The 23,092-nt window shown below is 43.4% G+C and overlaps 1 protein-coding gene across 14 annotated transcripts in view; it reads left to right on the forward strand.

Annotated features, from left to right (window-relative positions):
* The window catches only part of LOC106590114 (sickle tail protein homolog), a 216,781-nt gene that overhangs the window by 172,124 nt on the left and 21,565 nt on the right, over positions 1-23,092 (forward strand). For 9 of the 14 annotated variants that reach the window (XM_014180705.2, XM_014180706.2, XM_014180701.2 and 6 more), the window contains exons 3-7: positions 462-542; positions 2,326-2,509; positions 6,167-6,365; positions 8,173-8,266; positions 20,927-21,720. In XM_014180705.2, coding sequence (XP_014036180.2) covers positions 462-542; positions 2,326-2,509; positions 6,167-6,365; positions 8,173-8,266; positions 20,927-21,720 — 1,352 coding nt within the window. Of the gene's footprint in view, positions 1-461; positions 543-2,325; positions 2,510-3,595; positions 3,705-6,166; positions 6,366-8,172; positions 8,267-20,926; positions 21,721-23,092 lie in introns of those variants that run through there. The other 5 variants (XM_014180697.2, XM_014180699.2, XM_014180708.2 and 2 more) reach the window with 2 other exon arrangements.

Raw genomic sequence — 23,092 nt, forward strand, 5'->3', positions numbered from 1 at the left:
GACACCGAAGGTTACACGTCTTATCACGTCAACAATATCACACGATGACTCAGCACAGATCTAGTCTGGATAATAACGAGGGCGCTGGTGAGAGGAGTGATGACTATTCAAAACAATCACATAGCTATTTAAAGCAAGGGATTAGACGGTTGTTATGTTGGGTCGACTGGAGAGCAGATACTTCACAGTGCGGTATCATCTCGCTCAAAAACCGAGATTATCTCACACATATTGCACACACAGGAGCATTTCCGATTGTGACCTTTTCTGTTCTGTTTACATTGCTGGGTTTCTTGATATGTTGGATGACCGTCTGCCTTTCCTCAATCTCTCCCCTTCCCCACTTCCCTGCTTCTTCCTTCCTTCTCTCTCTCTCTCTCTCTCTCTCTCTCTCTCTCTCTCTCTCTCTCTCTCTCTCTCTCTCTCTCTCTCTCTCTCTCTCTCTCTCTCTCTCTCATCAGTCATTACAGGGCATGTTGTCTTCTCTCCATTCTGAGCTTGACATTCAGAGGTACTTGCTGAAAATCCAATTGCCCCACACAGTTAGTCTGCCTTTTATCTTATCTGCATCATGACTTGGCGTGTGGCTCTGTCTGCATCACAAGTAGCCTGTGTGTGTGTGTGTTGACCTCTCCTGCCCTCTCCACCTCCCCTCACCTGATCTGTGTACTCCTGCCAAAAACACTGTCCACATTAGTCAAAATATCCAGCACACCCGAATTACTGCCCCACCGCTTCCCCTTCCCCCCACCACCCCACACTCACCATCACCTTTCAGAGTGCTATTGTGTGTGTGTTTTCTGTGTTTATCCGTGTGTGTGTGTGTGTGCGCGCAATGACTGTGTAGTTAACCTGGCTGTGTCCGTGGAGCCATTAGCTTGATAAAGGGCTCTCTGTGTACTCTCCTGTCCATGTTAGTCACACTGTCAGCCTGGCACAGGTCACTCTACAACACTACCAAGATCCTCAATGAGCTCCACATTCTCTATTCCTCTGCCAGGCCCACAGGACTGCCTTCCTGGTGGACTCATTGGTGGCTTTAATCACCCTCACTACCCCCTTTCCCCTCGGATGTTGTGTGAAGCTTGAAAAAGATCTCTGACCGAAATAAAATTGTGCGTGCTGGAGTGTTTTTTTTTCTTCTACAATGTCGATTTTGGGCCTGTAACTACCTGAACCATGAGCAACAAAAAAAAAGCATGGTAGTGTGCATGTTAACCCTTCACTAAAGTTGTGTGAGGCTTGGCAAGAGAGAAACATGCATGATAAGGCTTAGGGACCACTTGTCTTGTGTTTTTTTTAGCAGCTGCAACATGGAAAATCATAGTGTGAAAATATAACAGGGAGTGTCTTATCCGCATCATGCCTGGGCATGTGGCTCTGTCTGCATCCCAACTAACACGTGTGTGTTTGCGCGTGTCTGCGTGTGCGTATGCTGACCTCTCCTGCCCTCTCCACCTCCCCTCATCTGATCTGTGTACTCCTGCCAAAAAAGGGCCAGGGGGGATATCCAACACACCCGAATTACTGCCCCTCCTCCCTTGTTTTTTTGCAACTGCGAAAATCATAGTGTGTGTGTGCTTGTGTGAAATATAGCAGGTAGTGTCAGTCTGTGTGTCTGCCATCTGCATTGATGCAAACAAATTACACCCAAATAGACTGGAATGCATGACTGGAAGTCAAAAAATGACACTGGGGTTTTCACTGTGTTAACATTGTAGTTAAAAAGCTTATCTTTCTCTTAAAGCTGCAATATGTAACTTTTTGGGCGACCTGACCAAAATCACATAGAAATGTTGGTTATAGATCTGTCATTCTCATTCAAAGCAAGTCTAAGAAGCGGCATATCTGTTCTAAGTGCACTATTTCTATGCTTCCCTGTTTTTTTTTTACTTACAGCTTTGTACACCAGCTTCAAACACCTCAAAATACAGCGGTTTAGATGGTACAGTTTAGATGGAATGATTCTCTATGCTATACATGCTTGTTTTGTCACATAAATGGAAATTAGGCAAACTATTAGAATTTTAGCAACCAGGGAATGGCGGAGAGATTTGTGCATAATGCAGCTTTAGAAAAAAGCATTAACACTATTGTGTGGTTCAGATGGCTTTGTTGGTTGAAGAATGGTGCTTGCAGCACAGTGTTGTGGTGGTTTTGATGGACAAAAGTGTGCTATAATAATTGTGTTTCAGTTTGTGTCCGTTTCCTATGTAGGGTTGCAATATTCCGGTAAACGTTCAAAGTTACCAGAGTTTTACCAACCCTGTTCCTGTGTATCATGACCCCTCTAATTTACCCTCTTTCTCCTCTTCTCCCCTCCAGAGCAGAAGCCCTGCGCACGGCCCCAGCAGCTCCATTGTAGGGGAGCAGCCTGAGCACCTCTCCCTGGAGTCTCTGGACACCATGTCAGAGGCTGATGCCCCCTCCGCCTTCACCAGAGGCAGCCGCTCCCGCGCCAGCCTGCCCGTAGTGCGCTCCACTAACCAGACCAGGGACCGCTCGCTAGGTAGGGGATCGCAACATGACCACACTGTGATTATGAGGCTATTAACCACAACTTGACCAAGGACTGCTAGCTTTTTCTTAAAAACACACACACACATACAAACACACTTCACCCCCCCCTCCTCCCCCCTCGCCCTTTGCTTCGCCTGCTTGCTCCTAGCCTTAATCAGAATGAATTTCCTTAGCATAGTGAGATTACAGAATCCTCCGACAATATGCCATCCTGTTTAACACACGCACAAACACACACACAGACACAGACGCACACACTGGTATTGATAGGATTAGAAATGGGGTTTGTTATCAACGCAAAGGGCACTTCATTTGCATCAATATGACAAATGCCTCCAGTTGTGTGGAGTTGCATTAATATGCCGCAGCGTAGCTTCTTCTAAGAGGTAGTCATTTAACTTTGCTGAACTAAACAGAGAGAGAGTGCTTCAACGCTCATCATCTCAACATGTAATCAGCCTCTGAGCCTCACAGGATACGGCTTCTTAAAAAGCTTATTTGAACATGTAAGCAGAGGACACACGTCTTAGTTTAATGTGACTTTAGGTTGACTCATTTCATTTACTTCAAGTGCCTCTAAATTACTTGTTGACGTTTGGGCAGCACACCCCTTTAACTAACAGGAAGCCATTTTGCATGCTGCTCTGTGCCAAAAGTGGGGTCTTGCTTAGGTTGAGAAGCTGAATTGCAGACATTGTACATAAACATCTACAAGAATATACTACTGCACACACAGATATGCATGCACACACACACACAAATAAACAAACACACACACACACACACACACACACACACACACACACACACACACACACACACACACTCACCAGGGGAACGCGTTATGGCAGCAGAGTGGGTTATGGGGTGATGAAGGGGGTGGAGAAAAGAGGGCATATTACCCAGCATTCCTCTGGTGGCCCCCTGGTTGCTGATCTTGGGTCAGCTTTTCATTTTCCTCACGAATGGTTAAGTTTAGGATTGGGGAGGGGAAGCTGATCCTAAATCTGTACCTTTCGGGAAACTTCACCCCGGAACCTCCCCCACACACATAGTCGTGTCCCCAGAGACATCTGGTCTTCCTTAAGAGCCCTGTGCCAGTAGAAGTAGTGCCCTCAGTCAGAAGACTCCTTAACACAGGACTGGAGTTACAGTAGCTGACATCTTCAAATGACTCTATTCAAGTGAGTTTCTCTATTCTCTTTATGTTACTTATAGCTGATGTGTAGTAGTGCTGCAAAATATTTATACTACAGTACTGTAGTAGTTGTTTTGGGAGACCTGTTAGCTATTTCTTTATTGCTGTACTGTGTTTTATATTGTAGAAGAGTGGGAAATAAAGAACTCTATTTATGCTGCATTTGAAATTAACGTAATTGAAGGCGATTGGGTTCCATTTGGAGATGCATAAGAGCAGAGTCTGGAATAGGATCTGACTGTCATAAAACCTAGCAGCAAGCCCTAGAAAACTCAGGCTTCGTCCCAAATGTCACCCTGTTCCCTTTATAGTGCACTACTTTTGACCAAGGCCCATAGGTCTCTGGTCAAAAGTAGTGCACCGTATGGGGAATAGGGTGCCGTTTGGGATGTAGACAAAGTATGTTCTCCCCTGACCAGTTGCTGTGCAGCCACGCCATTTGGTTCTGATTTAGAGAGTGAAACCAGACAATCAGCGGCCACATACAGTCCTGCAATCCAACTCTGCACTAGAACTTAGCCATCCAAAGTTAAAGCTTGGTTTTGAGGGAATTTTCCATTGCATGTATAATAGAATGTGAAGCCAAGTGTGTGTTCCAAATTACACCCTATTTCTTATATAGTCACTATGGGCGCTGGTAAAAAAAAAAATGGTACACTATTGTGTGGCCTGTGTGGTCCAGCGGTTACAGCCGCTGACCTCGGCACACATGTATGCCAGAGTCAGCATGGGTTCGAATACTTCCCTTTGACTCGTTCTATTCTTTCTAACACTTTACTGTCTCGTCAGTCAAGCTCAAAAAGGACTGGGACTGCCCCACTCCTTAAAAAAAAAGGCTTTTTTTTTTGTTTTGGGACGCACAACCAGTCACTGAATAACACACGTCGTATTAGGAGGGTCTGCGTGCTCATTCATCTTAATGAAAAGACAGACTGCTAGTATAACAATACACAAAGGAGGAGCGAGTTAGATCACAAACAGACTTTGTTAAGTTGTTGCAAGTCTACCCTAGTAGAGCCATAGATGTATGTGCCATAGAATGGCTCAGCACTTTTATTTCCTGGATTTGTCCCTCCCTCTCTTTAAAAGAGCCTGTAGGATCTTGTATTACATTACTGGAAACATGTAGCCGTTTTTACTGGTCCGCTCCTTTTATGGAGCCACTCCGTGTTAGGAAAAGCTCCTCTCTATCAGTACACTACATAGTGACTGATCCTAAATGATACACAATGTGTACTGTATGTACTCTATTGTATACAGGAAGCTCTTATTTCAGTGATTTATAAGCTGCGTATCTGTTATAATACGTCAGATGATGAGGCTTTGACTAGAAAACAATATACAAAGTCAAGCTCACAGGCTTCTTTATTTGCACTGTCCTGTATGCACATATAACGTCTTTAAAGCTGTCGAGCTCCAAGTCTTTTGAAAATGTATGTTTTCGTCTGTGGGCAAGGGTGTGTTGTTTGTGAGTGTGTAATGTATTTCATATGCTTTGGTGGAGTGCAGTACAGAAGCCACACCCAGAGTTCAGGAGTTCAGTGTCTTGTCTGTTCGATGCTTTGCTAATGCTCGCCCTTCCCACCCACAACACACAGCCACGTCCCTCGTCCTTCCCCATCCCACATCAACCTCACCCTCATACAACCCACATGACTTACGAACTTCATAAGCACACGTACTGTATGCATCCGCCGGCATGCACACATACACACCAAGGCTTTTAGTTTTATGAGTCTTTAACTTTATCACCATTATCTAAATTCTCATTGTAAATACAATAAAGATATTATAGTTACTCATTGTAAAAATAATAAAGATATTATAGTTGCTCATTGTAAAGATATTATCGTGATTCATTGTAAATACAGTAAAGATATTATAGTTACTCATTGTAAATACAGTAAAGATATTGTAGTTACTAATTGTAAATACAGTAAAGATATTATAGTTACTCATTGTAAATACAGTAAAGATATTGTAGTTACTCATTGTAAATACAGTAAAGATATTTTAGTTTCTCATTGTAAATATAGTAAAGATATTATAGTTACTCATTGTAAATACAGTAAAGATTTTGAAGTTACTCATTGTAAATACAGTAAAAATATTATAGTTACTCATTGTAAATACAGTAAATGTAGTGTTTGTGGTGTATGTCGGACTGCACATAATAGGACAGGACTGCACACGACTTAGGGGGGCCACAGTACAGAAAGACAAGCACCATAGTACATGAATACACCATGCATCCCAAATGGCACTCAATTCACTATTATTATAGGCCTAAGGGGGATAGGGTGCCATTTGGGACACAGTCATTGACACAACACTGGTGTGACACCCCTGTAGCTACATGGTTAAGAGCCACCGGATCATCATCAACCAATCAGTAACCCCATCAGTAACCCTCCATTAACCCCCTTTCCTTCCCTGTCTTCTCCCCAGGCGTGCTGTACCTGCAGTACGGAGACGAGACTAAGCAGATCCGGATGCCCAATGAGATCACCAGTGGCGACACCATCAGGGCTCTGTTTGTGAGTGCCTTCCCCCAGCAGCTCACCATGAAGATGCTGGAGTCTCCCAGTGTGGCTGTCTATGTCAAAGACGACATGAGGAACATGTACTACGAGCTCACCGACGTCAGGTAAATGGGTGTGTGTTTTTTTTTGTCCAGTACCTATGTGTGTGTGTGTGGGGGGTGTTTTGTCTCTATTTTCCCAGACTGGGTTATAGAGCAGGTTATTTAGGGGTTGCTTCCCAATGTGTCGTCTCAGTCTCACCCGTGTAAGATCATCAGAGCTACCCAGCAGCCTTCCTCTCTCCCTTCTTTAAGTACTTCCTGTCTAATGAGCTATCCAGCACAGGAAGTGACCCGGGCTGCAAGCAGCCTGCTACAGATCCTCTTCCTCCCCACTTTCCAGTCAACTCAATAGCTGTGTGGATGAAAGGGCTCAGGATGTGGTGCCCTACAGCAGTGGAAGAACCTTTAGTTCCACCACCACCAAAACAAACCCAAACAACACCGTGGGCGAGTCTCAAATGGTGCCCTATTCCCTATATAGTGTACTACTTTTGACCAGAGCCTTATCGCTTAGCCTATGGGCCCTGGCCAAAAGTAGTGCACTACATAGAACATAGGTTGCCATCTGGGTCGCAAACCAGTCTCCGAGCCTCTTTTTCCTCTCATTTACACCCATGTGATGGTAGAAGAAAGTGGAAAGTTCAGCTGTGGCCGAATTCATTTGTTTTGACACGTTTCATCGCTGCTCAGTTGGCAGAACAAAAGGATCGGAAAATAACCTATAAACAGTCTTGTTTCTTCCAGAGCCTCAGATTTAAAGTGAGTGAGTGAGCTATAGCCAACTTGGCCACATTCTGTGTGCGAGACTTAACGTCAGAAGAGTTGCAGGGTGTGTTAAGTGGTGGTTTCCCATGTGTTAAGCGGTGGTGTCTTCTCCTCTCTGTGCAGAAAGTGACTCTTGGCACAGGCACATGTAGCTTTGTCATTAGCCTGGCCTAAGTCGTCTTCTTTTGAGTTTTCCAGAGGGGTATGACTCATAAGACAACAATGACAAGGGTTTCTTGTCCTCACGGTCATGCCCACACACAGTCACGTCACCAATCACCTTCACCCAGTTTGCCCACTTCCTGGTACATCATAAAATTCAACAATAGATATAAGTTACTGTTCAATACCCAGGGCAACGAATTGACAGTGCCTACATGACCTGTTTTTGCATTTAAAAAATCATATTTAAATATTCATATTTCTGTAGAATACAAGCTTACAGCACACTGGGCGATTATACTCCATTTTGAACACAGGAGATTGGTGGCACCTTAATTGGGGAGGATGGGCTCATGGTAATGGCTGGAGCGCAATCAGTAGAATGGTATCAAATACAAATAAATATGGTTTCCATGTGTTTGATGCCATTCCATTAGCTCCGTTCCAGCCATTATTATGAGCTGTCCTCCCCCCTGTGATTATGAAGGCTCAAAGTGAAGAAAAGAACAAGTATTCTGGCTCTATCTCTATCTGTAGTGTTCTTGCGGCGGTGTGATGTGTACTTTGTGACTAGCTCGAACCTTTTTTATCAGGGCTGTAAAAGTTATCGCGTGTTCATTCCTCGCTGGCTGGCTCAGTAGTAGACGGCACAGGAGCAATAATTGACACGGAAAACAAAGATCAGAAGACGAGACGCAGCTTTATTGATTTATTTGAGGGATCCTTTTTACTGTAACACCACTGGACACGTTTCGTGCCTACTGGACACTTTTTGACACAACGACGTGATGGCTCAGTACAGCCAGTATAGCAGACTGTGGACTGTGTACGACATAGCCATGTCAGAGCACACACCAATGTCTGGGTATAGGAGACCACTATCCAATAGTGATATATTCTTGCCTCCTCATTTCCCTCTGGACGTTTCTCCCTCCCCCCACAGGAATATCACGGATCACTCCTGCCTGAAGGTGTACCACAAGGACCCAGCACAGGCCTTCAGTCACGGCCCCAGACCCACCAACGTTGACACCAGGGTGAGTACTGACCCATCTGAGGAGCATCTAAACTGGGATACTGAACCAGGCGAGCCCCTGGTCTAACCTCGGGCTAGCAGGGCATCTGGAGGGTTTACAGCAGGTAGAACTAGCTCTATCCTAGACCCAGACTTACTGTAGGGTAAACCTTTCAACAGATGACAGAGTGGTATGGTTCAGTCTTCCTTATTACATTCCTGTCTGGGCAAAGAAAGATAGTCTAATTACTAAGTCCACACCTACTGTGGTGCTTGTGTGAAAAAGGTACATTATTTATGACAGGTATTATTATTTGCAACATGCCAGCTGTTCCCACAGAAACAGCTCCAGTAGGGAATAGGCCAGTCTAGTTAGTCTAATGTACAAATAACACTGGCTATGGGGGGCCCTACCCCTACCTCTCCCCCCTATCCTACCCTCTCCTCTCCTCTCTCGTCATAATCCCCTCTTCTTCTCCTAACCTCCTTTATTCACCCTCCTTCCCCTCATCCTCCCTCTATCCTCTCCTCCCCAAATTCTCTCCTGTCCTCCCTCTCATCCCTCCCTCTCAGCGCCTGGGTAACGGAATGCCCTCCCCCCCGCCTCTCCCCGTCTTCCTTAATCTGTCTACGGCGGTCTTCTGTTCTTCGTGCATCATTTCGGGTGGGATGGAGGGAGCCTTGTGTGTGCCTTAGTGCAGCTCGCCGAAAGGAATTGAACTCCATTCACAGGGCTGTTTCTTCTCCAAATCTCCTGCTAATCTCCCACAAGGCTGCTGCCTCCTGTTGGTTTCCTGCTGATGTAGCGGAACTAAAGCGCAAAGACCTCATTCCTTGTGTGTTCCTCCCTAAATCCTTTCTGGTCAGCTGACCCCTGTCCTCCCTAATCCTCTCTGATGCTTTATCTAATCTAGCTGAGAGAAGTCTCCGTGTGAGCAATGTAGCTTTTTACCACCTGAGGAACATTTCCAAGGTGAGACTCATCCATGCTTTTATTACAAGCAGGCTTGACTGCTGTAGTGCTCTCCTGTCTGGTCTACCCAAGGAAGCCATTGGTCAACAGCAAAATATACAGAATGCTGCAGCACGGACTGACCAAGACCAGACGGAGAGTATATATTATACCGGTTTTAATGTCTCTGCACTGGCTGCCTGTGAGTTTTAGAATATTTTAAGATTATTCAATTGGTTTTTAAATCAATCCATGATTGTGTACCCCAATACATGTCAGATATGCATTTAAGTTATGTACCCAGTAGGTCCCTCAGGTCTTCTGGCACCGGCCTTTTAACTATCCCAAAGCCTAGGACCAAGAGGCATGGAGAGGCAGCCTTTAGTTACTACGGCCCCTGCGTCTGGAATAGCCTGCCAGAGAACCTGAGGGGGGCTGAAACTGTGGACATTTTTAAAAGAGATCTTAAAACACGCCTTTTTAGCTTTGCTTTTCCTTAGGGTGCTTTTTATCCTCTTATGTCTGTTGTGTAGTAAATACTTCAGTTTTTATCATTTTTTCCCCCCTGTGAAGCACATTGTGTTTCATTCCACGTCTGAAATGCGCTGTATAAATACAGCTTGATTTGATTTGACGTGGATTGCCATGCAGCGCAGTGTGCAACACTCACGTGTGCACACGTACGTACACACACGCACACCCGCAATAATACTGAATATTGTTGCCGTTATCACAATGACTTTTTTTCAATGAGCCCCAGCATCATGCATTGTGTCTTTCTAGAGAGACGGTAGCTTTGCTTTATGGGAGGTGGAGTGTGGGTTCAGATTCTACAGTGTTTGACTTTAGTACTGGACATCAGTGATAAATAAAGTTGCATTGAGTCTACTCTGGGTTGATTCTCTCACTCATTTATGAAACTGTGCTTCGGTCTGCCTCTATAACCTATGAATACACTGCATAGTATTTTATTGAAATGACTGGAACACATGGGAAACAAAGGAGAAGCCACTATTTCTAAAGCAACTACTGCATGCGTGGTGTAAAACTCAAGTTGATTGTTTAACACGGAGTAGACTTATGTTATGAGCTGTGGTATGAAACGTGAACACACACACACACACACACACACACACACACACACACACACACACACACACACACACACACACACACACACACACACACTACATGGATACGTAACATTACGCAACACAGATCAAATGTCTTATCAGCTTAACACTCAGAAGCAATTCACACGCACACACTCTTTTTTCACTAGACTGCCAGATGACTCCAGGAGACCTACGACGTTGTTGTTTTTTACACACACACGCACACACACACACACACACACACACACATATACACTTACAGATACACATATACATACATACCCACATACACAAGTTTGAGTTTATTTGTTCTGGTCAGGCACTGGTGTATGATTTACATGAAGTTGCGTGTCTCTTTAAAGCCCAGGGTAACTGCTTTGTTGTTTTTTGAATCACAGATGACCTTTGTTTTAACACGGACCAAATGAGTTAGGCTATGGACTTTGATCTCATCAGAGCCAGCCAATATGACACTGGCAATATTGACAAAGGCAATCTGGGATTGAAAAAGCCTACAAAGCGGTTGTATTCTTCAAGAATCAATGGCTTTATTTAAAAGTCATAAAATGGATGTACCAATCACAGATTGCCTCATGTAAGGACCTGCTCACGAAGTGATACAGCTGTAATATTATGAAAACTAAAGTGGATTTGTAGTGGCTGGTCTGCAAATACTTTCTCTGCTTAATTTGACAAATGAATCAAATTAGATCCAGGAAAATGTTTTGCTATGATATATAATGACGGACAATTGTTTTTATGCAATTGAGATCAATGGGCATTGTTTTTCGCACACATACACACACACTCACGCACCGGTCTCCAACACACACGAGCAGGTTCAAATAATAATAATCACAGTGGTTGTAGAGGGTGCAACAGGTCAGCCCCTCAGGAGTAAATGTCAGTTGGTTTTTCATAGCCGAGCATTCAGAGTTAGGGACAGCAGGTGCGGTAGAGAGAGAGAGTCGAAAACAGCAGGTCCGGGACAAGGTAGCACGTCTGGTGAACAGTTCAGGGTTCCATAGCCGCAGGCAGAACAGTTGAAACTGGAGCAACAGCACGACCAGGTGGACTGGGGACACGCAAGGAGTCATCAGGCCAGGTAGACCTGAGGCATGGTCCCAGGGCTCAGGTCCTCCGGGAGGGGAGGGAGAGGGAGCGAGAGACAATTAGAGGGAGCATACTTAAATTCACACAGGACACCGGATAAGACAGGAGCAATACTCCAGATATAACAGACTGACCCTAGCCCCCAGACACAAACTATTGCAGCATACATACAGACCATATGAGTTAGGGTATGGAATTTACTCTCATCATTGTCAATATGACACTGGCAGTATTGACCAAGGCAATCTGGGATTCAAACAGCAACAAATATTGTTCAAGAATGAATGGCTTTATTTAAAAGTCAAAAAATGTATGTATACCAATCACAGATTGCCTCATTGAAGGACCTGCTCATGAAGTTATACAGCTATAATTGTGTATAGTATTCTGAAAACTAAAGTGGATTTGAAGTCGCTGGTCTGCAAGTAGTTTCTCTGTTTGAATTTGACAAATGAAACAAATTAGAATCATGATTTTTTTGTTATGATATGCCAATGAGCCATTAGCTTATGGCAAGTTTCCCTTTAAATACAGACCGGCAAAGTCATATACACACGTTAATGCTGAAGTGTCCACACACACACACACTCACAAAGCAAATTTGCGATCATAATTTTTACACCCACAGTGTTAAATTGAACAGTTTCTTAGTAATTATATGTGATTTACTGAAATAGTGTTAAACTAACACTTTTCAAAGTATTGATAAACTAACACCCCAAGAGTGTTGGGTCCCTAACACAATGGGTGTTACAAATTCAGACATAAATTAACACTTTATTAGAGCTGATGCTCTTACACTTTCTCAGTCTTAGGGAATTAACACCTGTCATGTTACAGTAACACATTTGTGGGTGATGTTTTAACACTGTAGGGTGTAAAGCTTTACTGTATTTGCATATTTATTTCCCAGGGTGCCTTTCAAGTGAATTTTAGAGGTACCATGACTGTGTTTCGATGGCTGTCAGTGAGTGTTTAAGTGAATATTTTATCATAAAAGTAACACTGATGACAATACATATATATTTTTTTACAATGCCATACTTCGACAGTCTAGTTTTACCCTAACACACTGGTCTGAAACTCCTGGTTTGCAGGCCACATAGGCAAGTCATATAATGCTGGCTTGCAAAGTGTTATATAATTTCTATTGGAGTTAGGATAGCCAACGATTGAAACATTTTAAATCACCTGCAATCTGCAGTTAGAATGACTGCCAAGGTCGGGAATATTTTTATTCGATGAGGTTTAACGGCGGTTGGCGTCCAATAAATGTTGCATTACCGCCACCTACTAGACTGAAGTATAACTCCCTTATACTTTGCTTAAAATAATAATTTTCCCCAAAAATCGATAAATGCCCTACCAAAAAACACAGTAATCACTCCTTTCAATGGCACCCTTTTCTTGAGGGCAAAACAATTCACATCTCTTGCTCCCATTTGTTTAACGCGGAGTGCCTGCTCCCTCTGACCAGAAACAAACAATTATCACAAGACCACTTCTGGTTACCTTCACTGATTCCACAGCACCCAACTCTGTTTTCACCCACCATGAAACCACAAATGGATCAGCCAAAAGGCAAGGGCCCACTTTTTCCAAAAACTTCACTCCTACTGTCACAGACTCATCTTTAATCTATCTCTCGGTGTAAGCCTCGGGCTCTGAGAACTTCACCACACCTACCACCTCAGATACTTACATTTACATTTACATTTAAGTCATTTAGCAGACGCTCTTATCCAGAGCGACTTACAAATTGGTGCATTCACCTTATAATATCCAGTGGAACAACCACTTTACAATAGTGCATCTAAATCTTTTGGGGGGGGGTTAGAAGGATTACTTTATCCTATCCTAGGTATTCCTTAAAGAGGTGGGGTTTCAGGTGTCTCCGGAAGGTGGTGATTGACTCCGCTGTCCTGGCGTCGTGAGGGAGCTTGTTCCACCATTGGGGTGCCAGAGCAGCGAACAGTTTTGACTGGGCTGAGCGGGAACTGTGCTTCCTCAGAGGTAGGGAGGCGAGCAGGCCAGAGGTGGATGAACGCAGTGCCCTTCGCACTCATTCACTTCCATTTCTCCTCCTGTCTTCGATCCGGCGTACAGCTCACTCTGCTTACACTTTCTACCATTCTTCTTTAATATACCATCTCCCTTTTTTCTGCCATTTTAACTGACTCAAGCTCACCCTCTTCCTCCCTCTCTCTCTCTTAGACCTCCTCTGCCTCTCTTTTTCTCTCCATTCCTCAGTATTGCAAGTATACGTCTTCTTATGATAATACTGCACTTCTCCTGACCTACATTTTGTTGTCGCCCTCTCAAGGGACGCTATTTAACCAGCTGTCACAATCTCCGTACAATCAGCCGAACCCCGCGGGATGTTGGGCTCCACAGTGCATCCCACTTGTAAAGCAGCTGCTTTGTCTTGATGTTCTTCTATACCAATAGTTACTGCAACGCTTTTCCATTTCAAACAAACGTGCTTCTGTCCACAGTCTTGTTTCCTCTTCCAGGGACCACATAGAGAAGATTGATAAAGAGACTACCTAAACCATCTAAACTGGCATAACCATCTCAGTAACGGGTGAAATAAGTCCAACCACTTACAGATTGGATTAGTTTAGAAAAATGTAGGTCATTTATCTTTGTGTAGTTCAATTAATCATCTTTAAGTTCAATTAATCAATCAATGTCTTTTTAGAAACATAGATATTAAAACAAACTATTCTAAAAAGCAACCTGCAACAAAGCATGCTGGTAAAGATCATAATGAGGCCCCTCCCACATCTTTTTCACTCAGAGAGTTTTAATTTTAACTAGGCAAGTCAATTAAGAACAAATTCTTATTTACAATGACATCCTAGGATCAGTGGGTTAACTGCCTTGTTCAAGGGCAGAACAACAGATTTTTACCTTGTCAGCTCAGGGATTCGATCTAGTAACCTTTCGGTCACTAGTCCAACACTCTAACCACTAGGCTACCTGCCCCCCAGAGTTAATGGAAATGAACTCAACACAGTCGTGTAACAACAACACCACCTGGTTAACACTTCATTTATTCACCGAAAATGACGTAAATTTCAATCCCTCCAGAATCAACACTCAGATATAAGACTCACAACACTTTTTACCTCAACACCGAGATTTTAACACCCGCAAATTTGTGCATGTACACACACAAGTGGCTTTATTCTTGACAGATGTGAAGCTGAGAGTGCAGATGTTTTGTAAAACATGTTCGAGACAAATAAGCCTTTCTGATGCCTCCTTGTGTTAGCCGGCTCTCTTAATTGTGAAGCCAAATCCTGGAATTCTAGGAAAAGAGCAAATACAGTAACAAAATGAGGCCTGCACCTGTTTAAACATAGTGTTTGGAGTGGTAGAACACTGCTGCACGTCTCAGTAGGGCTATCCATTGTCCTGTCTTCTCTAAGAAATCAGTGAGATCGTATTTCTGCTATTGGTTTCCATTTGTTTTGTTTTCTTCTAAGAGATTGTTTCCAGATGTGTTGGGGGTTAACCAGATTAGTGGGGTTAAATAAGTTAGTGGTAGCCATACTCATATGGTGACTACATGTGTGCAACAGTAATTAGTACACTGTAAAGGGGTTACCGTGGATTTGACAGTAGTTTACAGGCAGCTCCGTGGCAAGAATAATTGTGTATTTCATATTACAGTACACTGTAATATAAATGCGGTATCGAAGCAAGCACAGTGTAATGACACACTGTAAAATGTACTGTATTATACTATAAAAAAAGTTTATGCTACGGTAATCGGTGTGAATTAATTAATTAATAGGTGGGGATTGTATTTCACTGTAATTTAAAGGGATTGGTGCAAGCAGGATGGCTGCTAGGTAAAGTGTTTACAAACATTACAGAATGTTAATGAATAGTTGGTGTTTCATATCACTTGCACTTCTACAGGCCTTAACAAAGACTTCCAAACTGGCAGTGACTACAGGGCAAAATAGACATGGCAAAATGCTCAACCAGTTAAGACTTGCTCCTGTTCCAATCTGTTCCCTATACATTTTAAATTGATGGGATACTATAACCACAGAGGAGTTAAATTGGTGCAGCGTTCTCCCTCACAGGTGCAACAAATATAGCCTCTTTCATGGCACACCTCAAAATATGTTAATGAGACAGAAACAACAATAACATGCACCACTAGTGGTTAAACGTTTTTTTGGCACTAAAAAAACATGTCATGTATTCTGTGGGGTGGAGTTACAGTACCATTCGAAATATAGCAATTCTTCCCCACCCACAACATCTTCCCACAATGCACCATAATTTACAGTATGCTGGAGTATAATACAAAAAAATAACTGTATCATTTACAGTTTTCTGTTACAGTGTATGCTTCCATACAGACCAGACAGGATGCTTCATTTACATCAGGGAATTGTAAGAGGTGACTGGAATAAAAAAACTTCCACTGTACATAACCATATATTCCTGACAGTCAAGTAGAATATTAAATAGGGATCACCATTTTATTCTAGTCAAAAAATCCTCTGTTGTTTTGTAATGTTCTTACCAGACTCAGAAAGGTAATCTATCTAGTGTCATTATCAGAATACAGGGTAGTTATTAAAGTGTCCCTAGGTGTGCTCTATAATAGGTCAGAGCTGGGCAATGAGAAGGGCTGCTTGTATAGGTGGTAACTCCATCCCTTCTATTTCAATAACTCAGTAGGACGTCCCCCCCCCCAAAAAAAATAGGACACCTTTCCATTTCAGTACTTTAATTTCTTCATAGCTGGACATTGAGAAAGATGACAACATCATGGTGAGAAGGGTGATAATCTTCACATGCTAGCCTCAAACAATTAATCCTCCTTCCTGCTTCTAGGTGTAACAAACAAGCCATTGTTCACTTCAGGTATGAGTCATAGGATACATCTGTAGAAACCAAAACTAAATCTAGAAGGGGAATTCTAAACATTCTAACATTCTCCACAAGGCTTATCAACGAGCATGATTTAAGAAAGATCCAGTATACTGTATAAAATACATAAATCATGTTTAATGTTCCAGAAATGATTAAGTGTTTACTGAATGGTTCTTTCTAGAAGTGAACAGCAATGAGCAGCATAATAGGGAGGGTGTGACGTCTGATGTGTGTGTGTGTGAGAGGTGAAAAGAGACAAAAGCTAAAAGCCTGAACAAAGACTCAGACTGGGCTGGATCCACAGCTAACAAAGACAAACTCACTCATTGGCTGATAAGTGAAAACACACCGTCTTTATTTATATATTGTTCAAGAAAAATCTGTCTGGGAATATTCTATTCAAAGGCTATGGAACAACATATAATAGAGACTAATGGAAAGCGCAAGCTACTGAGTTCAAACACCTCACTGTCAAAGTCAAATGTTTTCACATGTCTCCTCTCTTGGAAATGCTCAATGTTAAAACGGTTTCTCTGATGGTTTAATAGGATTATTCTTTTCTTTGCCAAGGTGGACAAAGTACTACATACTTCGCCCTAACAAAGAAAAGGCCCCAAGTAGTTGTATGAAGTCAAGCACAGCTGTTCTATACAGTCTGTGATGGCTTGTCAATTGTACCTGAAGTAAGCAATTCCTTTCATCCTCTTGCAAGACCACTTTGCGTTTTCAATATCATGACCTTATAAGGCAGGAGTTCCAGGTTTGTCCGCAGACATATATAAAACATTGCCTTTAATAAATAAATAAACACATCCGAAGATGGCGACGAACAAGCAGTGAAATTGGGAACATTTGGTTTGAGTTTGGCTCATGTGGACTTTTTAAAGACCTCAATCTATTTCTTTCCACTGCCTCCTTAAGGTTCTCATTGGAAGGACAGCAGGTCTGGGAGGGTCTCAGAAAGTCAGCTCAATCTAGTTTCATATGAGTACTACATCAGGCTATTAGAGTCCGGCACCAGGCCAGATACACACCCACAGGAATCAGGATTTGGCTGAACATGAAAGAGTTCTGATGGAGAACTAGTGAGACATATTGTATCTCTATTGGTCTCCACTGGAGTCCTTGGGTGAGCAAATAGGGCTGTTCATTGTTATGATGACAGTTCATGGGCAATATCTCTCTCTCTCTCTTATACAATGACTACCAGCTTGGCAAGGGCACATTTAAACTGACTTCAGAGAGAACTCTTTGTGGTCATACGTAGGGCATCAAACAGTCACCATATGAAATCATCTGAATGGTGGGTTTAGTGTTTAATCAAAAGAGAGCAGGGAGATGAAAGTTTATTATTCAAGTATGAACAACAAAACACGGAGGGAGAGATCACAATAGTAGTCAAGTCAAAGAAAGTCACTGTATACAAAACATCTCCAACAGCCATCATTTTGGCCATGTGTATGTATTAGTACCGTACAGTAACCCCAGGCTCCTGTAACGGAAACATCAAGTATGTATGTAAAGTATGTGGAAGCATTGTGTTGATTCAGATCAGATAATTCAATTGATGTTAGACTATTCATTTGCCTCAAATGCAGGTGGCTGGCCACAAGAAACACTAAACCACAGCAGTAGTAGTGCATCCTGAAGAAATGAGCTCTCTCTCACTACGCTGACCCGTACATTCCTCTGTGTAAAGCTACACATACTCTCTGCCCTCCACTTTTAACTTTTAACTCCATAAATCAGAGAACTGCTTCAGTCATGCCTTTCCTTTAACTCCACTGTAGCTGAATGAAGTTAGTTTCAAAGTCCACAGGTACTCTGGGGTCCTTCATGGGTGGTCATTGCAGGCCAAGCTGCCTGTTTAAAAAAAGCTGTGCCAGACAACGGAACCTGTTGTTAATTTACCAGCTACTTCTTTCCTGCCTGTAGGCACATAATTGAAATCCTTCTCTCTGTGTTTTCACATGTGGGCTGTTTTTAAAGACACACTGTTATCACCAACCAGGGGCAATTGAGCTCACAAGCTTTAAAGAAACACTCAAAGTAATCTCCTAGTTTAAAAGAAATGGGAATATGCTGCCAAAATCCCAAAACCTTATTTTATCCCAAAATCTTGTTTTCATGTAAAATCTTATTTTAGAAGCCTGGGGGTATAGTCTATGTGGGGTGTCTATGAAATGTTAGTAAAATATTGATGGGGGGAAAGTATCCCTGTGGCCTTAACAGAACTTAAGATCAACTGTTTTTCTCACCCTGAGAATGTGCTGATGTGATATTCTTTTCTCTAAACATATGGTTGAAAACCATTTATAAAACAGGTTGTTTGGATTCTGGATGCTGATTGGTTGATAGCAGGGAGTTATTCACAACAATCCCTGGGTAATGCCTGTCAACTAGTGCTGAGCCATTAACCAACATTTGTTTATGTTTTTGGGTTATTAAATAACTAATTGACTGACATCGGTTCAATTACTTGAATTCCATTTAGTAAAAAAAAAATGTTGCGCCCAACGCGCTGTTCAAATAATTCACGAGAGAAATCAAGTCAAACATGTGGGACGCTGGACTGAAGGGAGTTGTAGTTTTCATTAAGCAAATATTCAACCTAGTTCAGGTCAGAAGCGTGGTAATTAACTACAATGACCATAATCCATTGCGCCTGTGTTTTCTGGCTCGGACAGAGACAGATCAGAGGGGAAGGAGCATGGTGAGAGGTTTTACTCTCGCCAAAATCTGTCGAAAATAAACCCAATGTGTTTCTATGGGGTTATTTTGGACCTAAATTTACCGTCTGCCTTCCCGCCTTTGGGACAATGACTTCCATTGTTCGGGCGGCGACGTGCATTTACGCCTGCTACGTTAAGTTAGATTCACATAGACCGCATGAGGGAGGAATCTACTTAAGACAATGACGAGAGGGACAGAGACAGTTTGTGAAAGTATGCCTTATTTACTTTGAGAGGAACAACTCTGCAGCATACTTAGGCAGGCTAGCTCAATAGGATGACTAAAGACAGTACCTTATGGGGAGTGCGTAAAGTTAGATGGTCTGGCTGGCTGACTGCTACTGCCTGGAGCAGAGATGACTTTAATGAAAAAGAATAAAGTAATTAAATAAATATAATATACTCAACTGAAATATTGTATTATTTCATTGTAATTTCCTATTTTTCCATAGATATTTACCCAATGTAGACCTGACAGAGACCACGGAATATTTTTTATGTTTTGGCAATTGAATATTCACTATTTTTGGCTTTGGAATTTCCATTAAAAAGCTTTAAAATCATTGCAATGTCATTATTTTATAATGCATTCAAGGTTTTAAAAAACGATAGAGCCGAAACCAAACCCATTTTGAGTTATCCACTATCCCACAGCTCAGCCAGGCAATTTATAAACTTAATCTCCCCTGGACAAAAGTGTCTAGACATTATTTCCCAATGCGACTAGGCTAGCATTTGGTTTGCAACAGCTGCCTGCCTCTCTGACCTTTGCGATAATGTTGCAGTGTTTTTCTACAACATCCCATGCTTACAGAAAAAACACATGATTTCACATGTGGAAAATCACATGATTTCACATGTGTAGTTTCATGTTATCACGTTGCTTGTGATTTTGTGTTGGCTTTAGTTAGCTAGCTAGCAAAGGAGAAGTAGCTTGCCTGCATGGCAACCCTTTTTGCTTAGAACTTTTGTAATGGACGACCAGCTCATTTTCCTAGCAACTTCAGAATCTCAACTAACAACTGGCCTTAACTATAGTGTTTGGTGGAAGGATGAAATAAAACAAATGTACTTATTAAAATAATGTAATTAATTATTTTTTTTAAATATGTTGGTAATCGTTTTATATAATAGGCGGAATCTACCGCACACCCAGAGCTGATTTGTAAAGGTGCTGGAGGCAAAATGCAAAACTGGAGAAACAGGAAAAAGTCTCTGCACACTTCCAGTCAGATGCAAATGTTTTTAATTTCGGTCAGTCGACCTTCATCTGAGCATATCTCCACAATCAAGAGTGGGACAGATAAGGCCACACAGTGAGCCAGCGGTAATTGCAGATATTGTAAATATAACACGCTCGACGTCGAGCCTTAGCACAGCCCCAGATGGGAGTTATTCACATGATAATCCCTGGTTTCTCATGCCTTATTGTCCTAACTGGGTGAGAGGAGTAATGGTTTGCATCCCAAATGGCACCCTATTCCCTACTTAGTGCACTACTTTTGACCAGAGCTTTATGGGCCTTTGTCAAAAGTAGTACACTACATAGGAAATAGGGTTTTATTTGGGATGCTGACATGGTACGTTTGGGGATGACCTTGCACACATTTTTTATATATATATAGAAACTCTCTAGCTCCTAGACATGCAAAGGGAGGTGTCATGGCCGACTACCTGAAGGCTGCGACACCTGATGTGCCAAGGTGAAGTTATCCCTAGGTACAGCTCTAGGATCAGTTTCCCCTCCCCCACTCCTAACCTTAACCATTAGTGGCGCAACTTCACCCTCCATTGACATGCTACTGTGTTTGGTAAACATGGTAGACTAATGTGTAAAGTAGTAATACAATTATTTTGGTTTCCTCCAGATGCACAGAGAGATGATGTATGCCAGCAGAGATGGGCAGCACCCCCCCAGACACCCCCCTATGGGCCACCCTCCACACCACCCCATGCAGGGCTCCCTGTCCCCAACCACGGCCCACTCCGTGCCCCCCTCGCCCTCCCGGATCCCCTTCGGCCCGCGTCCGGGGTCCATGCCCTGCAGTGCCACTATGCCCCGGGAGCGCATATCTAACCCCACACCTCCCGTGCGCTCCGTGTCGCCCTGCCCCAGCGCCATCCTGGAGAGGCGGGACGTCAAGCCTGATGAGGACATGGGCAGTAAGAGTCACAGCCTGGTGAGAGGGGGAGAGGGGCTTTACACTGACCCGTACCTTCTCCACGAGGGGAGGATGGGCCACGGCCCTGCCCATGGAGGGCACCCTCCTCCTGGGGACATGGTGGACCACGGCAGCCTGGCTGGCTACCACCGCGCCTCCATCCGCTCCACAGGCTCCTACAGCGGGCCCAGCCCCACCGAGGCCATGGAGCAACCCTCACTCTACCGCCAGAAGTCCAGGAAGTACGGAGACAGCCAGCTGCCCACGCTGGGCTCCAAGACCCCGCCCCCCTCCCCCCACAGGATGGCAGAAGTGAGGATGATTGACATCCATGGGGCCATGCCTCCTCATGGCGGCATTCCCCTGGAGCGCTCCTCGCCTGTTCGCCAGGCCTTCAGGAAGGAGGAAGTGGTCAAAAGCAGGAGTAACATGGCATCTCCAGTTGTGCCGGACCTCCAGGGTCACGGCCCTATACCTCCAGCCAACGACCCACAGACACGGTAAGCCAACCCGGGGGACCTGAGGTGGGACAGGTAGGGTAGTGTGTGGTGGGGGTCAGTGAAAGGGTATTCAACTGCATGGGAGCATGGATGACCTAACACTGCATTCCTGCACTATTCTAACTGTGACCGTGGGCTGCTCTGTGTTCATCTCAGCTCATATTGTGTCTCATCATCACCACTGCAGGGCAGAGACATCGTGGTCTGCCCTGTCTCACACACACACACACACACACACACACACACACACACACACACACACACACACACACACACACTGTGTGTCTGGCCCATCCTGTCAAGGTCATCACATTTAGCACAGTGGGCTATTATAACAGTGTGTTATTGTTATGTATTGTCTTGTCTTATTGTGTCTTTCAGCTACACCAGTTAGGTATGTGTGTGACTCGCTCTATTTGTACGAGTAGCTTATTCCAGTTGAAGAGAGTCGGTGTACTCAGTGCCCTATAGTTGACAGAGCAAACCAAGCCACTGCAGTAAATGAATAGTGCCTCACTCCCCATATTCAGACTGTATATTATCATGTTATCTTGTGGTATTGTTGTTTTAATAACACACTGTCTGCATGCCCCGTGTAGATGATCTAAACCGGCCCTCCGACTGTCATTTCTGAGGCTAGTTCAACTTGCGCTAAGAACAGAACACACAAACACAGGAGAGGGCATGAGGGACATATTCCAGCCATACAATCATATGTGGTTTCATTGGAATGCATTAGACCGGAGGGCTATGAGGGTGAGGGGGCCGAGGGGGTCTATGTGTGCACTGCTCAGGAAAACCAAAGAAAATATTGACCAGGTTGGTTGGATAAGACCTGGGCTTTCTGAAACAGCCAAATCAGGGGAACAGATCACTAGGACCACCTGCACGGTACAAACACCATGACGGCTACCGAATGGCACCCTATTCCCTTTATAGCGCACTACTTTTGAGCAGAGCTCTACGTTCCCCATTTTAAATGGCCCAGGCATATAGGAAAGAAAGGGGGAAAGGAGTTTTAGTGAGAAGGTACTTCACATGTAAAACAAAAATGGTATTTTAGGTAATTTACTTTATAACTACAGAGTGGCCTTCAAGCATGAGTTGTACTTACATGCACAAGGAGCGTTCCATATACAGTACCAGTCAAAAGTTTGGACACATCTACTCAGTCAAGGGTTTTTCTTTATTTTGACAATGTTCTCCATTGTAGAGTAATAGTGCAGACATCAAAACTATGAAATAACACATATGGAATCATGAAGTAACCCAAAAAAGTGTTAAACAAATCAAAATATATTTTATATTTGAGATACTTCAAATTAGCCTCCCTTTGCCCTGATGACAGCTTTGCACACTCTTGGCATTCTCT

This window comes from Salmo salar, chromosome ssa29, assembly GCF_905237065.1.
Source record: "Salmo salar chromosome ssa29, Ssal_v3.1, whole genome shotgun sequence".
Lineage (NCBI taxonomy): Eukaryota > Metazoa > Chordata > Actinopteri > Salmoniformes > Salmonidae > Salmo > Salmo salar.